The 22,789-nt window shown below is 36.9% G+C and overlaps 1 protein-coding gene and 2 long non-coding RNA genes across 5 annotated transcripts in view; 1 reads left to right on the top strand and 2 right to left on the bottom strand.

The window, feature by feature from the left end:
• The window catches only part of LOC309502862, a 77,183-nt gene that overhangs the window by 4,476 nt on the left and 49,918 nt on the right, over positions 1-22,789 (bottom strand). The gene's annotated exons all lie outside the window — the stretch shown is intronic.
• LOC309502854 (immunoglobulin-like domain containing receptor 2) lies at positions 92-20,174 on the top strand. 3 transcript variants are annotated; one of them, XM_082175418.1, is made up of 10 exons: positions 92-440; positions 4,330-4,659; positions 8,140-8,259; positions 13,070-13,126; positions 13,995-14,141; positions 14,231-14,395; positions 15,379-15,492; positions 16,211-16,409; positions 17,690-18,350; positions 19,571-20,174. In XM_082175418.1, the coding sequence occupies exons 1-10, from the start codon at positions 395-397 to the stop codon at positions 19,604-19,606; spliced, it is 1,875 nt and encodes a 624-aa protein (XP_082031544.1). In that variant the 5' UTR covers positions 92-394; the 3' UTR covers positions 19,607-20,174. The 3 variants fall into 3 exon arrangements, with proteins under 3 accessions (XP_082031544.1, XP_082031545.1, XP_082031546.1); XM_082175419.1 differs by lacking the exon at positions 13,070-13,126 and having other exon boundaries at positions 94-440; XM_082175420.1 differs by lacking the exon at positions 15,379-15,492 and having other exon boundaries at positions 105-440.
• LOC309502863 lies at positions 8,266-22,710 on the bottom strand. Its single transcript, XR_014207420.1, has 3 exons — positions 22,441-22,710; positions 13,023-13,253; positions 8,266-9,958 (listed from the first exon to the last, which is right to left on the bottom strand). It is a non-coding gene; the product is annotated as an uncharacterized lncRNA (long non-coding RNA).

Raw genomic sequence — 22,789 nt, 5'->3', positions numbered from 1 at the left:
TTCAGCTAACAAATAAGAGCGTTTTCCCCCAAACAAATCACACTTGAAGTTTTTACGTTGAATGCAATATAGGCCTATTGCAGTATTTTTCTGAAAGACGCATCCACTTTAGAATATGGGGAGACCGTGTCGGTGGCTGTTATTTAAAGTAGTTTCTGATATTTCTTTGACAACTTAAATATATATATATATATTTAATCAAATTACATTTTCATCTCAACAGCCGTTAAGCCTATATTGGTTTTAGTTGCAATTTTCACAGTTTATTCCCCCTTTAGTAAAGTGGTACATTCCGCTCATTCTAACCAGCGCAGAGCAGAGATGAAGCAAGCGAATAACAGTCCGGGAGAAGATGGACTAGATAGCTGCAATATTAACCGCACTAAACTGGATCATGGTTTTGTTACACGGTTCCTGGATTCTATTCATACTATTTTCACGTAAGTTATTAATATGTTTTCCTTTTTGGTCATGATATAGAAATAGAAAACTGAGACAGACAACTAAAGCAACAGGTTGAGAGCTTAGAGAACCTTGAGCCCGGCTTTATTTTTAGATTGGTCACGGGTCCTCGCGACGGTTTTTACTATAATCCATTTACATTTACACCTGACAAAACATTTTATAATTTACTAATTTTATTAACTTTTTTTTTTTAAATGACAGTCTGTTGGGCATTTTTTATTGTAAAATAAGTGTTATATTCAAAACTAAAAGCAAAAAACTTGAAAAAATAGCCTAAATGACTCTGGTTTAAATTTTAAAAAATGTAGCCTACATTTGCTCAACATACTTCTTTCTTTATTAAACTGATTACTGATGATTATTGAATGGCTGTATGTATACATAAATACATACATACATACATACATACACGTATGATTTTAAGTAAATAAAAGTATGTACATTTAAAAGACTTCACAGCTCAAGATTGTACCAGCCCAGATAGTGTGATGAACATTTGAAACTTTTTACCATCCCAAAGTTGTTGTTGTTGTGGGAGAGAAGAATTGTGGGAAGTGCTGCTGGAATGTGTGTCAGGGAGTGCAGCTGCATTGTATCAGTTCTTGAAGGGTGGATGCAACTGAGACAACACAATATATGATGGTTGTTTTATGAGCAGGTTAGTGGCCAACTTTGTGAACTGATGTGAACTACAAACTACTAAAACTACACTTTTAAAAATCCCTCTCAGTAGACAGTGTAGGCTATGTGTGAATTTGCATAAACATTGTAGAGAAAAGTTGTTTTGAGCTGTTGAACTGTTGAATACTACTTGCAATAATATGTAATACATATACACCTCCCTATAATGGTTTAGTTGGCATCAGCAGCTCATTAACATACAATCAAGTAAAGTTTCCTGCTACTAACGGCTTGGTTTAAATCTCTGTAACCTAATTGGGTGTTCATGGAAGACTGAGTCAATGAGTTTATCTTATTGGTGGGAACTCAACATCCCCCTCCTGCTCTGAGTCTTAGTGGGTGGGGGTTCACCATAATGCCAAACAATGAGTCAAACAGGCAAAAGGGAGGACAAAAGGAGGACCCTATCTACCCTGAACTGAGTATTAATGAATGTAATCAAGAATTCTCGCCTACATTTCCCTCAGCAACATGATCATTCTAAAGTACAGTAGGAAAATACTCAGGAAGTTGCTCTGTTTCCTCAAAGGCAACAATGAATGAGTGTAGCTCTCATCCAGACATCTGTGATGACTCGCAGTTGTATATTTTTATGCGGTGTGCTCCACCCTTTGACGAGAATTTGGGTGTCTCTGTGTTTGTGGGAGAGACCTCTGCTCTACTTGCACTAAACTTGATCTTTCATAAGAGTTTTCTCAGAATATTTAGGTAACACCCCAAACAGTCAGAGCTACAGACTGTGACGTCTCTACAAAAAAACAGCCCCCACCTCTATGCGCCCCCTGCATGGCATGGAATTTAACTTTCTTTACTCACACTTCTCTTTTTCTCTCTCTCTCTCTCTGTGTTTTTCACACCAGCAGATCCTCCTCTCGGGCACTTCTCCGATTTTGTCCAGCTTTCTGATCCATAATCTCCCACACACGGCTGGACAAATACACTCTTTCATGCTTAGACACACACACACACACACACACACACACACACACACACACACACACACACACACACACACACACACACACACACACACACACACACACACACACACACACACACACACACACACACACACACACACACACACACACACACACACACACACACACACACAAATGCTGACTGACTGGATCCAGATGTTTTTAGGGTTGTTTTCAGGTCATCTCACCTTGTAATCTTCTAGCTGATTCCCTTTGGAATGGAGTGACTAAGCATTCTCGAAAAGAAGCAGTGAGCAAAATCTGTTTTTTTATGCTCTGGTTAGTTAGGCCTAGTCTAAAAAAGGGCTTTGGGTAATGAACACATGCCTGTCTCTGACACTATGAAACGTACCATTAGACTCAAACACCATAATACTAATCATGAACAGGTCAGTAGTCATTACAGTTGCCGCTGAAAGCTCACTGTATCTTGGAATTTGCATTACTCTCTTTGCTCATGGGTGTGTTTGCTGAACCACTGAATTCCACAAAAAGGAAAGGATGCAGTTTTGTCTCTCATTTTTGTATGCATTAGAGGCACCAATAACACAGTTTGTTGTTGATAAATTTGAAAGATTACCCTAGTACAAAATTAACCTACAACAAAAGTAGCTTCTTTTAAACACCCATTGTCAACCACTTAATATGGTGATTTTATCACATTTTTGACTGTATGCAAGAATGAAAATGAAAAAGTGTCATCATTTTGTTCAAATTATTTTCAATCTAAAACCTTTTTGTAACAATTAGCTCATTTGAATATACAAAACATACAAATTTATTCTAATTGTGACACCAATTGAATAAAATTACTGTACACGACAGGAAGACAAGAAAATCATTTGAATTAAGTAATTAATTAATATTAAGTTTCTCAATGTTTTACCCAAATTGTAGTGTTGACTTTATTTTCATCAAGCTCAACCTTCAGTACTGTTACCCAAGTTATTACAAAACAAATATAATATTTATTAGTAACTATAAACCAACATTTGCATAGTTCTGGCATAGTTTTTGTCTTTATTAAAAATCCCACAAAACAGGGTTCTGCATTGCATTTAGATGTACCAAAAATGTTGTGTTTGTATAAGTTTTTTTTTTCTTAATTCTAACTGTTTTTCTTCTAACTGTCGCAACAGTTCTATTTGCAAAACAAATATTCTGACATTTTAAAGGACAAATTCGGTATTTTACACTTAAAGCCCTGTTTTCAGATCGTTTCTGATGAAATACAATGGTTAAGATTGAAATTTGGACAAATGCTGCTGGCCCGAGAATTTTCGGTTTCTGTGGTAGCACCCCCCCACCTCCACAATGGTTGCATAGGTGCACTGGAACAATCCTTCCTAAAACGCATTAAACTTTAGTTTACAAAGACGTGAAACTCACCGAGTGGTCAGGGGTGTTCACTGATATGCTCACACAAAAATCGCTGCAAAAGATGCTTTCCGACAGGTTTTATCGTAGTTTTTGTCCAACTCCATTGACTTGTATAACTCCAAAAACTACGATAAAACCTGTTGGAAAGCATCTTTTGCAGCGATTTTTGTGTGAGCATATCAGTGAACACCCCTGACCACTCGGTGAGTTTCACGTCTTTGTAAACTAAAGTTTAATGCGTTTTAGGAAGGATTGTTCCAGTGCACCTATGCAACCATTGTGGAGGTGGGGGGGTGCTACCACAGAAAACGAAAATTCTTGGGCCAGCAGCATTTGTCCAAATTTCAATCTTAACCATTGTTTTTCATCAGAAACGATCTGAAAACAGGGCTTTAAGTGTAAAATACCGAACTTGTCCTTTAAGTGGTTTCAGAAATAAACCTGCCAAACACTGAGGATCTTTTTAAGTCATTCTGAACAATACAAACTCACACATGCATCTTGTTATTATGACATGCACAACAAACGGAGAAAAAAAGTGTTATAAAAACTGGCTCAAAATAACAAATGTTTGATATCCTCCTCTGAAGCTAAAAAAATGTAAGTCTGTGCCCATCATGGAAACGGTTTTCTGTGAAATGTGCAGACTGGTTCTGGCTTTCATTAACTAGCTTTGACTACTAGCGTCCATACTCCAAACCAGGGCAAAAATCTAGGCAAAGGGTGTTTAGTGTATAGCCTTAAATGTAATTGTGTTGCTGTCATTCAATAATGATGTTTTTTTTCCTCACTATGAACCTCTTTCTCTCTCTTTTTGGCACAGTGCAAAGTTGTAATGGTGTACAGGTGATTGTGAAAGATGAGAAGAAGTTTGCCATGCTGTTCTCCTCCATTGTTCTTCCGTGTCATTACACCACTCACTCCACTCAAACCGCAGTGGTACAGTGGTGGTACAAGTCTTACTGTACAGACCGCACTCGGGATTCCTTCACCTTTCCTGAGTCCCTGGGGGTCCGCGTATCTGATCTGGGAGCTACTTCTCATCTGGACTGCTCTGACAAAGGCCGCACGGTCCGCATCGTGGCCTCAGGACAGGGAGCTTCCATGACCTTAGCAGAACACTACAAAGGAAGAGATATCTCCATCATTAACAGTAATGTATTTGTTGTCTTATAACTGCACTTTTTTTGATGGAAGTTGTTTAGCTTGATTAGAGGTTAAGTTCTGTCAAATATAAGGCAGAATATTGTCATGAATATGATCATAACCTTATAAACCTTTATAGTTTTTACAGATCAATAAGTGATGCATTAAAATGACAGCATTAGTCAGTTGGAAAGTGAAATTTCAAACTTAATGACTCACAAAGGGAACTTCCATGGTCATTTATTAACATTTATTTGTGTCAAACACAAAAAGGTCAACAGGTTGGCAACCTTAATAGTCAATTAAATAACATCATGATTAGAGGGATTTATGAAGCAACGCTCAGGCACGGATTTAGAAAGCAGAGGCCCCTGGGCACAAAATCTTGGAGGCCCCCCTCCCCCCTCGTAGCCCAAACTAACACAGCATCTTAATTTTTAGAAACAGTAAAAGGAAGCTGTGGGTTTTTCTTTAGTTTAAATCAAAACCACTTTCTCCAACTCCATTTCTTGTGATGTTAACTGTGACAGCAAAGGAGATCTATAAATATCTATAAAACAAAAGACAAAAAGGAAACTATCACAGAACAAAATCAGAAAAAAGTTTGTGTGTTTTAACATGTGTGTGTTTGGGTAGTGTGTGTGTGCATCCACACATGCACAGGTCCAAGGGCTTGATGTTTGCAAGCACACATGTATGTACACGAACATAATGAACATGCTCCTGAAAACTATTTTTTTCTCTTATTTTCAATCACTCCAATTCACTTTAAATGGTCGCCAGTTTTTTAACCAAAATGAGAAGCCTACTCTCAGATAGATGAGGCCTACGATTAATCAGATGCAAATAGAAATATAAAACTGGTCCTAATTTAAAGAAAACAAGCTGACAAAAAGATTGAATCCAATATTGGGTGATGATATAGCATAACAAGTGCAAGTTTTTATAATAATGAAAGTTTTTATAGGCTGGCCATTTTTAACCGGGAACATCAAAAGTGTTATAGGGTTTTGAGCACAACCTGAGGATTAAAAAAAAAACTGTAAAACGGGGTGAGGGGGGCCAAGTTGCATGTGTGCTTGCCGTTGTTTCACATTGTACACATGTATTCATAACGGTGCGCGTGCGGCGCGTCCACTGTGTTTGTGTGTGCGTGTGTGTAAAGAAATGCGCTTGTGAACTCAAACTGCGTCGGACATGGATCTACACAAAATAGTAGGCTAGCTTTTTACTTTTATCTGGGCTTTCAACAAAAGGAAATTCTACACAGGTGCCATGAGGCTACACACCGTGAGTAATGAATTGGAAACACGCGCTCTGCGCTAGTGGACGCGCACTGTTATGAATGCTCACGCAACTTCTTCTGTATTCTCGAAATGTTTCGACTTTAATCTCGAAATACTATGTGTATATATATATATATATATATATATATTTTTTTTTTTTTTTTTTACGTTGCGGTTCAGGGCTTCCGTACTTCTCTGCAGTGAACTGACGGAAAAAGGTGAAAGATAGGCTACTTTTAAAATGTGAAATATTAATTGAAAGAAGCCTAACGTTACCCTCAACTAGAGAACGAGTCCCACATATTATGCATTGATAAGCCTAGAACGGGTATCTGGTCATAAAAATGAACCGTCAACATTAATACAACAATGTTACATGATTTAAAAAGCAACAGGGACAAGAGGGGTGGTGTGGGTGCTGGGCTCTAGCTAAATCAGAATTATTTATTTGGGATCGGCGGTGGACGCAGATTTAGGCTTCTTCGCCGATCCGGGCATCTAAAAATCAGGGTTTTTAATTAGGGAAAAAGTAATAGATAGGCCTACATTTTGAGGCTGTCAAACTGGTAATGTACGTCACCGCCGGTGTGGTTAACAATCGACTCCGGTTGAAGAGATGAGTCCGAGTCGACTTTTGAAAAAAGTGGAGATGGTTGAAATATTACTCCAAATTAAATTCTCTCTGCTATCCTTCTCCCCTTTAGCTTTGCGTTTTGTGGCTCCACTGTTTTTTATCCATGTTGTTGTATTTTTTCTTGCCGCTATCAACAGTTTTCGCGGTAAGTTGGCTCGTCATCATCAGACACAGCCGACACAGCCAAAAAACTGATCATCATACTTTTTTGTGTGCAAATAAATTATTGTTAACACACATACACACAAACTCATTAATTAATTTTCTTTTAATTGAATAAAAAACAAACAAAAAAATAAATAAAAAAAAGGTCACACAGTAGTGGGGTCTTGGAGGCCCCCTAGAGGTCGGAGGCCCCCGGGCACCGGCCCAATCGGCCCGGTGGTAAATCCGGCCTTGGCAACGCTGGCATAATTACATATACAAAGTATACTAAGTTACACTTAAAAATGTATACATTTCATTGCATTAGAAAAAAAAAACTAAGTGGAATTTATTTAAAAGAAGACAGCTCAAGCATGCTTGATAGTTAAGTTTGATAGGTTTAAAAAACACTGCTGTTCGAAAGTTTGGGTTGGGTACAAATGTTGTTGAAAGAATTATCTTATACTCACCAAGGCTCCATTTATTTTAATACAAATAAGTAAAAGTAGTAATATTGTGAAATATTATTACAATTTAAACAATGTATTTTAATATATTTTAAAATGTCTTTACTGTCACATGATCCTTCAGAAGTGATTCTAATATGCTATAAGGTATTATCAATGTTGAAAACAGTTTGTGGTAGTGTGGTTGATGTGATAAACTACACATGGGGTTACTCTTCTTGGGCACCAGTGTGAACTTATGGGGAACTGACATCATACATCTACAAACATGGCCTTGGGATCAGTTGGTTAAAAATAATTGCAAAATGACATCAGTTCTGAGAAAAAGTCTAGCATAATTTGTTTTCAGATGCCACTTATTTAATATTTCTTTTTAATGCAATGACTTCATAAAATGATACTTGTGGCTTAATGGTCCAAATACTTCTTGGGGCCACTGTGTAATAAAATCATTGTTATATTATTATTACATTTTGAGCCTCCTCTATACGCTCAAGTCTGCAATTTTGTGTGTAAACCCACTCTCTCCCTAGGAAGCCCAGCCGATTGTGCTGTGTTTTCCTGTTCCTTAAATAGGGCTGTTTTTTTTCTAGGTTTCACAATGGTCAGGGGGATGGACCTCATAAAGGCCTCACAAAACACCCCCACGGCTTTCCTTATCAAACGCAAACACCCTCTCGTCTGACTTTAGACTTTAAAGCTCTCCCTCCTCCAGTCACCTCTCCAACAAAGACTATGATTGTTCTGACAAAATATAACAGATAGATAATGTGTATGAATGATGTGTTGTTCTCACTGGATAAAAAGTGCTAAAAGTGACTGATGTAATTCAGATCAAACAAACTGCGCAAACTGACAATGTTACGATGTAAACCAAAAACGAAAAATATTAAAACTAAATACATTTTTGAACTTTGGTTTAATAACATGAGTATAATATTTTCTGGCCTTTTCAGAAGCAGATCTGCACATTGGACAGCTGCAGTGGGGCGACAGCGGTGTGTATTTCTGTAAGGTGACCATTGCTGATGATCTGGAAGGGAAAAATGAAGACCAGGTGGAGCTACTGGTGCAGGGTGAGTCTCATGAGTACTTTAGCTAGATTCTCTTGAAGTTGTGAAGAAACATTCTTCCAGTAATGTTGTTTTTATACTTTATTTGTATATAACTTTTTAGTACTAAGACAAACAGTAACAGTCAACACAGGGTATTTACATGGAAATGTTTTCAAAAACACATTTAAGAAAAAATAAAACCTGTTTCCATAATCGGTTAGTACTAGCACTATATTAAAGAGATCCTTGAGTCCAGGGAAGTCAACAGGTTATCATGTAAACATACATACATATACATGCTTATAGACACACATACATACGTACACATTCATACTTTTCAAGTAATGTTAATAAAACATTTGTTCAAAGTGCATGGTCTTTCATGCAATGTTCTCAGAGGATTTAGCTCAAAAACATTTATATGTTCGCCTAACGCTTTTTTAAATGTTACTACTTTTTAGAAAAAAATTAAGAGAACATTCAAAAGTAACTGTCAGGACTTTTATTGTGTTTTTTTTTTCTTATGCCATGTTTGTAGTTTTTCATGTTGATTAATTCCATAATTGTTCCCAGGTGTGTCTTGTTAGCTTGTTACCCTTGTTAGTCGATGTTTGCTGTTACATGTAGATGGTTTGCGTTCTTCTGTTCCTCGTGTTTCCTCGCTTGTTGTGTTCCTTATTTCTTAGTCTCAGTTTATGTTTTGTTTGTTTGTTCAGAATTCTGTAAACCCTGCACATAGATCTGCTCGATCTGCTTTGTTCCCGCTAGCATTACAATAACGTTCCCATTATGTTTGCAAAATGATAATATGAAATGTTCCCTTAACGTTTGTATAACCAAGAAAAAAAGTTCAGATATAAAGTTTTTGGGAACTTGATGGGAACATATTTGTTAGATGGGTATAACATGGTTTTCAAAAAGTCTGAACTCTTAAAAATGCTTGAAATAGTGTCGATGAATGCTGGTCACACTTTAGATTAGGGTCCAATTCTCACTATTAACTAATTATTAACTAAGTGTCATGAATGCAAGGCAGAGAATTCGTGAATCGATTCGTGACACTAAGATATTAATAGTTAGTAAGGTAGTTGTTAAGTTAATTAATAAATAGCCAATATCCTAGTAATATCCATGTTAAGCAACTAGTTAATAGTGAAAATTGTACCCTAAATTAAATGGTTAACGCTGTCCTTTAGGGACTCCCAATATATGTGATTTATTTATAGAATTCTCAATGAAAAAGTGGCATGCTCTCTAAGACCTTGCTTTCCAAAAGTGTTTACTTTTGTGTGTGGATGCTTGGTTGTTGTATCTAAATAATTGGTAATGCCAATCCCTCACTGAATTCCTGAGTGCACTTACAAGCGCTACCATGGCAACAACTGAACGGTGCATGCTTCTCAACATGGCTCAGATCCTTAATAAGAGAAGCTATTGTTCATTTGTGCCCTGGCAGACCAGGACAACCTCACATATTTTACACGTCCTGGACAGGATCACTGCGGAGAGAAACAATTTGTTTGGTGCTGTGGGACGGACCCCAACAGAATAAGTTATTTCTGTTTCAGCTGGACAAAGCAAAGTCAGACGCCTCATGCCAGACGAAGAGTAAATAACTGCCCGTTATCGACATGAGCAATATAAGCCACTTCTTAAGCCGTTTCCATGGGAACGAAGGGGGTTTCAGGGGCCAGAGGACGCCAGGGCCTCCAGAACAGTCCTGTGCGGTGAAGAGAAAAATAACATGAGAGGGTTAGAGCTTACACAGGAGGATCAACGAGAGTGTTATGTTGGCGCTAAGAAGTGGAGGAAGTCTCTCCTGCCCTCTGAGTAATCAAGATATAATTGGTTTATAAAATGGAGAGTATAATGTTTGACTTTGAACCAGACACTCCCAATTTCATATTTTCACAGTCATATTTTACTTACTGTTTAGCTCTTGGTTCGTAGTGATGCATGCTAAGAAAAGCAACACTTCTTAGAATTAGGAATTGCACTGTAATTACCAGTAATTTTTTACAATACCGTATTCAGAGATTTACTGTGCTATCAATACAGGTGAAATGAATCAATACAGTTTTACTGTGAAATCAAAATGTAAAACAAAACTCTGCTGTTTACAATAATATCTCACTTTTTACCACAGAAATGTGTTAGCTTACCTAAGCAAATGCCCTAATATTTTATAGGTAATACAACAAATTACTGTGAAAAAAAATTGGTTAATCTAAACCATTGAGTTTCATTTGACATTTTGGGGCCAAATTTACCAAACAGGGCGCAATCCCATAAAAGCGTTGATGGGAGTGGAAAGTTCTGCACGTGATCTACTGACGACGTGCAAATTAGCGTGTGGTTTAGGACATGCTTTTTTGGGGGGCGTTAAATAATGGTGCAAATACCAGTAAATTGACTAGCGCAAACGCATTATTTAACGCCCCGAAAAAGCATGTCTTAAACCAGACCCTAATTTGCACTGCTCTTGGTAGATTGCATTGCGTGATTCATTTAAATAGTCTCCTCCCATACATTTTGTGTCTGAAAGGGAAACTCCTGCAAATACATATGCAATAAGGTCAGCCTCAAAAATAACTGTGTCAACACCTTTTCAGTGCTAATGTTTCACTGCATGTCTTAAGTAAATCCTGACAGTAGTTTTTTAACGCCAAAAGAGGGTTTGTGCTGGCGCAAGCTGTTAGTAAATCTGGCCCTTGGAGTTAAGTATTCCCTTGGACCAAACTTGCTCTTAATTCATTTTCTCCCAGTCGATATAAAAGTGTTGCAGAACACAATTGGTTGTAGGGTGTATTTAAAAAAAGGGATAGTTCACCTTTCTTCTGTAAATCACAAAAGATGACATTTTGAAAAATATCTCAGTGTTTTTTTGTCCATACCAATTCATTGGGGATCAATGTTGTTTTGGGCCCCATGGACTTCCATTTTATGGACCAAAATAAAATATCCTGTTTTGTGTTCCACAGAACAAAAAGTCATACAGATTTGAAACAATAACAGAATTTTCATTTTTGGGTGAACTATCCCTTTAAGTCTGATAATAACTTGCAATCTATACTACACAGAGCTTGCCTGTCTCTCTCTTCATGTTTTTACGTCTCTTCATGAGGTCCCCTTTACTCTCAAGTTACGCTTGGTTTAATGACTGTAACGGAGGAGTAGAGGAGATGGAGGTGGATATTATTTTTCCTCTTCCTGTCTGCCAGCTAAGCACTTCCTGTCACTCAGGGATAAATCTGCTCTGACAGTGGGCAGATTTGTTTACAACACCCTCTCATTCAGTTTAAAGACTTGCAGCTTTTTGTTAGGACTTGTAAAATACGTCTGTGTTCTCAAAATGTAAAGTCGTGATGAAATAGCAACAGATCTTTTCTTCCGTATTGTGACGTACATCCAAGTGAAATGGATTATTGGGTACAAAAATTGGGGGACTTGATTCTATCCTTCGGTTGTTGATTGGATGGAGGCGGATCTGAATGCAAGCTTGTGGTTGATTGTAAGATAGGGGTGGGTTTTAAGCGGACTAAAATGATTGGAGACGTCCAGAATATGTCACCAGAGAGAAGATGGACATTTGTAAGTTAGGACATTTTGATAAAAAAAAAAAATCACAAGGTCAAAATAAAAAAGAAATTAAACATATTAATAACATGCATTTAGAAAATAGACAGGGTGAACTTTCATTTCATGCTAACTTTAACAGAAAAGATCCGGTCTCCTGCACACTTGTTGCATTATGAATTGCATTCAGACATAACATTTCAGGTTTTATGCTAAACATTGAGGCCAGTTTAGATGGTGAGAATGCTCTTTATTGTTGGCAGTGTGCCAGCCATTGAAAAAGTATTCTCAGTGTAAAATCGACAGTACATGTAAGGCCACCCCTTCATTTCGCTTTCAGGGAAGATCTTTGTTGAAGGTAATTGGACAGTGATTTGGGACACCTTTTAATTCCATACAATGCCAACACTGTCTCCATGGTGATGACGTACCCTTGCCCCCTTTCAAGATGGTTAATGAGGCTGTGTGATTAATTAGTCTCCCATATTCCTCCACTGTCTCCCCCACTGAAGCCCCCCTCTACCTCATCTCTTTCCCACTCTATCCATTCGTGCACATTAGTGAACCTGATCTGTGCTCAGGCCAAATATAAATACTGAACGAAAGTACACATCTACATTAGCATAAGCCCTGGGAACCAGAAACATGTCAACATATCATTACAGCCAGTAACCACTACAGAAACACAGCACTGGCCTAAAGTTAGTTACTCATCCACAGAGGATTTTGACCTTTCACCTTTTCCTTGGCAAACCTTTTCATGCAAACAAACACACACACACACCTATGCACATACACTACCAATCAAATGTTTGGACACAGCTATGCATTCTTTATTAGTAGTTTTTTATATTACAGAATAATAGTAGTCATCAAAGGTATGAAGTAACAAAATTGGATGTATAGGGATTTTGTAGTGACCAAAATTGGTATCCAATTAATATAAATTCAGTGAATTGTGTCCAAACGTTTGACTGGTATACATGCAGACTTATACTTTTGTATTCTTGAATAAAATTATCAGACATTGTACTTGATTTAGTCTGAACTGACTAAAAGGCCAATCGTGTTTAAAACCACAGATCAAAGTTATCAAATCAGCTTTCAACTTACACTTTTGATTAATCCACAGCCACTAACAGTGTAACTTTTTCCATAATAACACACACACAAGCCTTTACCCACGACTCTAAACTTTGAACTTTTACCTGCTGCCCACTGCTGCTGTTCACATCTGATCTTCTCCCTTCTCCAGGTAGGACAGGTGTGCTGGATGACATCTTGCCTGAGTTTGATTTGGAGATTATGCCAGGTACGCCTGCCATACCTCTTTCTCCTCCTTTCCTTTTCAGTGGGTGCTCTCACACAGGTCCTTTTCTGTTAATCTGCTTTATCCTCTGCTACAATCAGCAAACTCCATAATGCCTGATCTGTTCCCTCTGAAAACAACAAATGATAATTCAAAATTTCCGGACACAATCAGTTTAGCATGACATTACTGTACATTATACGTATATGCATTATATTACTGCATACCTTTAAGTAACTTAATCACATGATTGTTATTTTTCCGATTCACAAACAAATGACTCTTATGAGCCAGTCCTTTTAATGAACCATTCAAAAAGACTCATGAACTCTGTTGAAAGGGGTTACTGTTTGAATCAGTCTGATGGATACGCCACAGATCAGAAACATCAAGTTTCACTTTAGTAATAAATGTGTAAGCAAAATAGATATTATAACCTAAATATCGAACCTAATTGAGAATTTTTGTATTGATACCCAGCTCTGGTATTATGGTGTTAATTCATAAACAACCAAAAATTTTACTTTGCTCTTTTTTTATTTATTTAATGTCTTGATCCCCCCATATGCCGTAAGTGCTCAGAGACATAAATATGAACATTCTTGAGAACGTAAAGTATCTGTGTTTAGAAAAAGGTCTGTAATGTATGCAGTTGGAATTTTAACAGCACACCCAGAGGAAATTCATCATTAGTCCTGTAGACAGTCCAGATAAGAGGTTCTGCATCATTCACACTCTCCCTTGTGGTTGGTCATGATCAGAGACTTCACATCCTGTGGGCAAAAATGATTTTAGGACAGCACTTCCTTTAGGATCTGCTTGTGCCACGGAAACCAAGTTTCCTGATGAGTCTTTCTTGTCTCCCTTATAGAGTGGGTGTTTGTGGGAGCTGTCGTCCTTGGTAGTGTTCTCTTCCTGTTGTTGGTTGGGATCTGCTGGTGCCAGTGTTGCCCTCACTCCTGCTGTTGTTATGTACGCTGTTGCTGCTGTCCTGATACATGTTGCTGTCCAAAACACTGTGAGTACACAAACACACACATGCATACTACACGCATTGTTCGTATTCACAACCTGAAAAAAAAAAAACATTCACTTTGGCCTTCTCAGTATATGAAGCAGGGAAGATGGCAAAGAGTGGCCAACCTCCTCAGATTGCTATGTATCAACCTTACTACGTTCCTGGTGTTCCTGTGGTCCCTCAAGCAGCTCCATCCATCATTGAACCCAAGTTGTCTATAGTGCCTTCTTCAGTACAAAACAATATAGCTGGACGTAAGTGAAAATGCCACAGCATGTGTAAAGTCTTTGCTTTTTCTTTAAACACATCTCTCCAATGCCTGTCTAGTGAAAATGCATCTGCATTTGATTGAACAACTTATGTCTGCATCATCTAACTCAAATCAAACTCAACTAACATCCTCTCTTCAGCTGGTACTGTAACTTTCGTCTTCATGTTAAAAAACAGGCTAAGGTATTTAAAATTGGAAGGAATTGTGGTTGGATGAGATGAGAGTGTTTGCTGTATTTGTGTATGAGTGAACATGAGCAACAGTAGACAAAGACTTGGAAGTAGAATCTTAAGTTTAGAAGATGCTGACAGTGGAACAAGCTAGCTGGCATTGCGAAGGTAGTAGTTGTTTTGTCTATGGGATTGGTGAATGGTTTCACACTGTGTGTGTGTAGTATCAACAAGTAAAACATTTTCCCCTCAGCTGAGTGGCAAACACTGAAGGGGAATTGGTTCAGTAAAAGTCTATGGTGTGGATGGCATTTTTAAACTTGGTCACAAATGGTTTACAGTTTAGAAGTTGAATTTAAATGGTTTTTACTAATATATTAATTTATTGTTATATTTAACTATCGTTTTAACATTTAATTTTATAGATAGGAAAAAAAAAATTATTCACAGTTTATTTCTCAATTTAAATAATTTTTTTATTTACAGTTTTACTTTTTATTTCCATCAATTTATGAAGATATATGAGTTGGATTGATTTGCAGGTGGTACGTGAATAAGACAGGGTTTTGTGCTACAGCAGGCTCAAATGGATCAGTTTAATGAACTTCCCCCGAAATCCAATAATTGCATAAATACAGTACGCATACGCAATATTCTAAAATTGTTTGCTTTCTTCTGTAAAGGCTTAACTAAGTTTCGTGTGAGTGTTACGTGCGTGTTTTAACCTTAAATTATGCACAGTATGTGTGATAATATGGACACAGTAGCAACACACAAGTCATGTGTGTGTCCACAGAGCGCAGTGGCTATCGACTCCAGGCCAGTCAGTGTCAGGATGCTATGAAGGTTGTGTACTACGTAGAGAGGGACCTGGCGCATTTCCACCCTACCAAGGGGGCCTGTCATCCATGTAAGCCTGTATGCAGTCAGCATGTTTCTGTATTTGTGTGTGAAAAAGGAAGGCTGAATTCTCATTTTAAAGTTGAGTCAGTGAAAAGCTATGTAACAGTGGTCAACTGACACACCTTATGACATATTCATGTCATCTTCACTGTCCTTTTAAAGGTCATATGTGTAGTTTATGCAACATTAGCGGCACTAAATCAAAGTGCAAAAATAATGATCGTTTCCAATCTAAACTCACCCATGGACCTGCCTTTTACATTCATGGGATAGTTCACCCAAAAAAATGGAAAATCTGGAAAAAAAAATTTACTTACCTTCATCTTGTTCCAAACCTGTACGATTTTTATCTTCTGTGGAACAGAAGAGAAGATATCTTAAAAGATGTCACACTAAAATGAAAAAATAAATAAAATCAAAACATCAAAACACTTTTTTTGTGTGTTCCATAGAAGAAAGAAAGTCATACGATTTGAACGGCATGAGAATTAGTAAATAATGGCATATTTTTCATTTTTAGATGAACCATCCCTTTAAAATAAATCTGTGATTGTGCATGCTTCTTGATCAAAAATTCATAATATTCTAACCAAGTACATCATTTATTTTCTGCCGTATAAAGATCTTCCGCCACAGGCTATAGACAATGGCAATAGATTTGTGTTGTTTATGTGAGTGTTATCGTAAAAGAAATGCAGAACATAATGATGTCATTGTGTCAACAGCTGGCAGCCTATCAGAACTGAGCTCTCTGCATGATGGTGAAGTAGACTTCAGACAGACCTATCGGCAGGTCCAGAGGAAGGCTCTACCACCCATCAGTGACCACATTGATGAGGCGCGTCTCCGAACAGCATCGATTGGCCATGGGCTCCGTTCCTCACATTATCAGAGCAATCACTCACTGGATGAGCATGACAACAGGTACAATTTGTGAGTGTGTATGTGTGTGTGTGTGTGTGTGTGTGTGTGTGTGTGTGTGTGTGTGTGTGTGTGTGTGTGTGTGTGTGTGACCTAATAATTTAGCACAGGGATTTTCAAACTGGAGACACAAGAGTGTGTTAGGTGGTCTGTGGACACATTAAATTGATCAAAAGTGACAGTAAATACATTTTTCAGTGTTACAAAAGATTTCTATTTCAAATAAAAGCTTCTTTTTTTAAAAACTTTCCATTCATCAAAGAATCCTGAATTATTTTTTTTATTGAGGATTCCACAAAAAGCAGCACAACCGTTTTCAACACTTATAATAATAAGAAATGTTTCTTGAGCTCCAAATCAGCCTATTAGAATGATTTCTAAAGGATCATGTGACACTGAAGACTGGAGCAATGATGGTGAAAATTCAGCTTTACCATCGCAGGAATAAATTACATTTTAAAAATGAAAAATTTTTAATTGTTACAATATTACTATTTTTACTGTATTTTTAATCAAATAAATTCAGCGTTGATGAGGGTAAAATACTTCTTTCAAAAACATTTGAAAAATCGTAAGAACCTCAAACTTTTGAATTTTTAAGGCTCCGAAATACTTTTAGTGAAATCGAACTGTTATTTTGAACAAAATCATGGCAAAAATAAGTTTGTTTGGAGTTCGTTTTGGGAGTTCGAAACAGCTTGCCAGAAAAGTTTGCTTCGGCTGGTAAACACCGTCGAGCTAATATTGGTCCATGGCTAATACTAGGTGTGCGCTGAGGCTCCGCCTTCTTAGACGTGGTAATCTTCTCCGGGTTCATTTCTTCTGTTCAGTCAGTCGAAGTCAGACGTCCGCAAGTAAAAATAATGAACACATTGGAGAGCCGCTTTATGGTAGAAAATTAAGTTGTAATTCTAATTGAAAAATTGTTTCCCCTCATTTTCAATACTGTTAATAATCTGCTTACTTACTAAGCAATACATAGTATAAAGTGGTATATAAAGTGAAATAACTTGACTGGAGTGCCAAATTGCAGAGCTTGTGCAAACTTATCCTCAGCACTATGATCAGACGCTTGCTTAACAACTGTTTTCTCCCCGCTGTCATCTCTGTCGTTTATTTTATTGTTGAATGTGCGCAGCACATATTTACATATTCATTTAAATGCCGCTCTCAGAATTGTTCCCTTATTTACCCCTAAGCGAAGTACGAAAAAGAACTTCGCCGTGAGTATATCGGGTCTTTACTGTATGTGTGCACTAATAATATCATGATTGTTTGTGCAGGTGGAACTGTCGCTCTGAGCACCTGCCACGCAAAGCCTTTGACGGCAGGGGGCGCACGGGGTCACTAGATGAGCTGGAAGAGTTTGCCATTTCGTATGGCCCACACGGTCGACGGAGAGGTGATTTTCGTGGACCTCAGCGAGACTTTGAAATGGCTCCAAGGTCGCGAGACCATCCCACGTCCTACAGAGACGGGCCACGATATTCTCGTGAGGATGACGATAACAACTGGCGTCGTCGAGGCTCGCCACCGTCCCCACCAAAAAGACGTGACGCAGGCGGCAGTGAGCGTTATGTTGCTCGTCAGAGGTCGTATGACGATACCTACCTGAACACTCTACTGGAGCGCAAGGCTAGGGGCCACGGAGAGCGGGGTGGGAGGGCTGATGATGACAGCGACACTCCCTCAAAAGGCAGTTCCAAGAAGAGCAGTGACTGTTACCAAAGCAGATCACCTAGCAACCGCCCCGAGGAGGATGAACCTTTACCACCGTACTCTGAGAGGGAGGTGGAGAGGTTTAGAACTGAAGAGCTTATGGGGAGAGAACGGTACAGGACTGCTGATCCCGGCATGCGCCCTTTTTCATACACACGTCCGGCTCAAGGACTGTCCCATACGCTACAGGAGCGCAGGGAGGATAGGGACAAACCCAGGAAACTGGTGAGTTACTTATAACGGTCTGCCCTTGTTTCTCTACATTAAAGGGTGGAATAAACTTTCTCCAAGCCTAAAAAGAAGAGATGTTTGAGATTCCATTAATATGAAATGTAAAGTCCCAAATGTTAAAGAGCACAAATAAGTGTTCTATCCTTGAAAACAAGCTGTATATTGTCAAAAAAAACAAACATCTCAGCTCACCAGCCATGAATGATTCATTCATATACATAATCTGAAAATTCTAAGAGTCCCAACATCAGTTTCAGAAAATCATGCAACATTTCTCAATCCAATTCCCTGCAATAAAAGGGCAAAAATGACATTTACATATAATATAGTTCTTAAAGTTTCATATATTAGGGAGCTACTAGACTGACGGGTAAAATTTGGATGTTTATTTTGTAGCTACCTGTTTTGATATTTGAAACAGAATTTCCTATTTCAGACTTACAGTTTTGAATTACTGTTAAAAAGAACTGGAGTAATGGCTGCTGAAAATTCAGCGTTGCCACCTCAGGAATAAATTACATTTTAAACTATATTAAAATAGTAAAACAGTTATTTTTAATTGCAATAATATTCCACAATATTACAGTTTACACTGTGTTTTTTTAATCAAATAAATGTAGCCTTGGTGAGCCTAAGAGACTTCTTTCAAAAACATAAAAAAATCTTACCGAACCAAACTTTTGAACAGTAGTGTATATAATAAAAGAATTTAGAAATAAAACTTTATTTTTAGGCTATATTTAAAAATCATGACTTTATATCTCACAATGTGACTATTTCTTATTTTATCTCACAATTACCTTTTGCAAATTACAATGACCTATTTTTAAATCTGAAGAAACATACTTCCATAGATTAGATGTCTACTGCAGCCTAGATTTTTTTCTTTTTTATGTCATTTATTTTCCAAAGAGTGTCTCAGAGAGATCTGAATATGAAATGATTTTAATTGTACAGTATGTTATGTTGTGTATGCTGAAATGTAAATCATATTCTTTACAAGAATGCATGCAAGTCTGCTTTGAATCATCAAAAAGTTTGATTTCTAAGGGCAGGGTTTATGTGTTTGTTCTGTTTGCCTGCATGTGCCATAAATGGCGTCACTAACTCTAATGGGCTGTAAGTACTGCATTACACTGGCACACTAACAACGCATCTGCAAACGCGCCATGCTAATGGGTGTCTAATGTGTGGCTCTTGGTGTTTTTTAACAGACCACTCATCTAAGCAGAGACTCTCTAATTGTGTGACGTCCTCAGACTGAGCTGACATCATACTAATAACATCACCATCAAGCTGAAGAGAAATGCCCCCCAGACACTAAGCATCAATCAGTCAGCAAGACACATTTTATGCAGGATCACACAGACATGAAGAGATTAAGAACTTTTGCTGGTCACGGGCATGAACGTAGTGTGTGTATGTGTGTGTGTGTGTGTGTGTGTGTGTGTGTGTCTGTTTTTCTATATTGCTTAATTATGACCTACTTTCTTCATTAGTCCTCGAGACTGCCGCTGCACTAAAGTTATGTTAAAAAGGACTTTAAAATGGTTCAGATGATATTCAAGTGTTCTAAACATTCCTTTGTATTTTGTATATCTTCAGTACTGTAATGGGACACTGTCTCTGACATTTCAATATGGCGTTTTTTTGCACTGTACTATACATTTGTGTCAGTGTTCATCAGTTGGCTGACTCTCAAGGGAAGCATGTATGTTTGTGCTTTTTATAATGTGCCATTTATTTGTATTCCTTGGTTTTAAAATAATTTTGATATGAGGGTAAAAAACGAAAGCATTAAAAAATAAGTGTAATACAGCTTTACATTTTGTCCCCCCCATCCCCCATCCCATACATTTGAATGTGTCCTGTTTATTTTTTATATTTTTCTGAGCAAAAGAAAATTACTCATACATTTTTTACCATGATTTTACAGAAGACACCAAATGTTATTCAGAGTAAACAATAGTTTATATACCAAAAGATATAAAAATTGTATTCAAACAAAAATAATTTGATGACAAATTAAAATACTTATTTTAGGAGGATCACAGTGCAGCCCCAAATACTAATTAATTGTATTTTTATATATATCTTTACACTGCCACTATCCTTCAAACCACTAGGTTTTACCCACTTGTCAGCAAGAAGTTTTTGTAAGGAAGTAAAAATCATTTAATATATAATACAATTTATATTGTTTTGTATATTTTAAAAAGTTCAGGTCAGAATAAGTATATTGTTTCATTTTTACATAAATATATCTGTTAAAGACATTTTGCCAAAAAGGAAGAGAATATTGTCATTGTTCCTATAATTGCAATGTTGTTAGTAATAGTCTGCATCATTAAATTAGTTTTAATAATATTCACGAGTAAAGGATGTCAGAAGCCACTGTTGAAAAACAATAAGCATTTTATTCTACTGTTCTGATGCTCCCTTCCATGCTTAGCTTGTGACTTTGTTTCCAAAAATTACTCCTTGCAGCTATATTTATGAATACTTTCTGTTTGCAAATAAATAACATTACCAGGATGGTATTTTGGGTGGAGAATCCCCTAAATGGCCTCTCTTCAACTTTCAGAAATAACTCTCTCCAGAAATATTAGTAAGCTATTATTCTGACAGTTGCAATCCTCAATACCTTTCTCATTTTCTTACTAAAATTGCTGCCCCGAGCTACTGGGTCTGCATTTACTTTTTTTTGGCTTTTTACAGCTCTCTCTGATAATGGGCATCTAAAAAAAGAAAAATCAATAACACAGATAAAACAATACAAAAATACCATTAAATAATAATTAAATGTAACGCATATTTGTCAGTGCCTAACATTCCTCATTCATCTGTAATATAAATAAGATGCTAAAATCATCTATACAGTGATACTGTCATTCAGTGTAATGGATGACACGGTGGTGTAAGAGAGAATTTACAATACACCAAATGAAAATGTTTATTTTTTTTGTTGGAATTTCACTGAATGACAAGTGGTTTAGGTTAACACAATGAAAAGGTGAAATGATCAAATATTTAAGAGCAATAAACTCGCTTTTCAGCTGTGCCAAAGGATCTTCAGGGTGTCTTTTGATGATGTCACAGCCTGTTGACTATAATTTTTTTAAATTATTATTTCAGAATGGCTTCTTGATCCTTTGACACTGCTCTAACAAACAACATATTTGGGACAAAATTCCCCTGGTTATTTCATAACTTAAAATAAAACCCAATAAGACATAGTCCTTTTAAAATAACACTGCCAACACTTATTTGAAAATGCTTAGAAAACAAATGTATGGTATTCAACGTATAATTAAAGACGTAGTGGTAAAATCAAAGTGCGGACCATTACACCAAATGACATTTTTACATTTTGGAACATTAGTTCACCTATGTTTTGACATTTTATTTTCGCAAAAGTTATTTAAAACATGAAAGTTGACACTTTATTTGAATTTAATATGTTTTTTTATGTATACAATTTTATTTGGTGTGGACACCAAAATAGTGGGGTCTTGTCTTTGACCTATGAACACTTGCTCTCTGTTTTTTTATTTTTTTATTATTATTTTATTATTATTATTATTATTAAGATAACCTTTCTTGAGAAAATATCCCTGTTCCTTTTCGTCTATATCTGGGCATGGACACTTACTTCTTTGCTCTTGGTTCAACATAGGAAAACAAATAAGACATTTTCCTCACTAATACAAAATCAAGGCCAAGCAGGAAACTAGACAGGACACAGTAAAGGAAAGGATGCTTCTTTGCAGGATGAGATTACAATACCAGGAAACAATCTGACACGACCACTCACAGGTGTTTAATGGTCAAACTTTGTGCTCAGATCTCAGTATCTTTTTCAACACTCATACATTGTGCTATAGTTGATAGTTAAAAGTTATACTTATGAATTATTATTAACGATTAATAATAATAAAAAAAAAAATCACAGCCAATAAGATGTTTAGGCAGTTTATAGTTACCAAAAACGTCGCAAATCGCCATATTAATAATAAATGTGTGGCATTTTACAGTAGTTAAATGAACACAACTTATTCAGATCTTAGAGCTGGAATTAGTTTACCTTTAATCACCCAGTCTAAGCTGGTCTCCTCCACATATAGACAGGCTTGTCTGTTGGCTGGTTTCACAGGGACAAGGGTACTTTTCAGCTGGTTCGTCATTACAAAAATAAAACATTGGGAAAACAGTCTAATCTTCCATCAAGTTACGCCCCCTGGTGGTTAAATCTGAAAAATGATACCAACAAATTTTTTTTTCATTCTACCGAATAAAGTAAACGATGAAACAGACTTTTCATTTTGAGCGATGACACAAATATTAAGAATAATATCAATGTGAAAAACAAGAATTTGATTTTGTAATCAACAATAATCACTATTGAATCACCATTAATAGAATAAAATGGCCTA

Source organism: Leuciscus leuciscus, assembly GCF_965113295.1.
Source record: "Leuciscus leuciscus genome assembly, chromosome: 7".
Classification (NCBI taxonomy): Eukaryota; Metazoa; Chordata; class Actinopteri; order Cypriniformes; family Leuciscidae; genus Leuciscus; species Leuciscus leuciscus.
The sequence above is the reverse complement of the archived record's forward strand: the minus strand, read 5'-3'. Positions and strand labels throughout refer to the sequence as shown.

Coding starts and splice junctions, on each gene's coding strand:
- LOC309502854 (XM_082175418.1), top strand. CDS start 395: ATGGTTTTGTTACACGGTTCCTGGATTCTATTCATACTATTTTCAC. Junction 14,396..15,378: donor ACAAAACAATATAGCTGGAC/GTAAGTGAAAAT, acceptor GTGTGTCCACAG/AGCGCAGTGGCTATCGACTC. Junction 16,410..17,689: donor CTGGATGAGCATGACAACAG/GTACAATTTGTG, acceptor TTGTTTGTGCAG/GTGGAACTGTCGCTCTGAGC.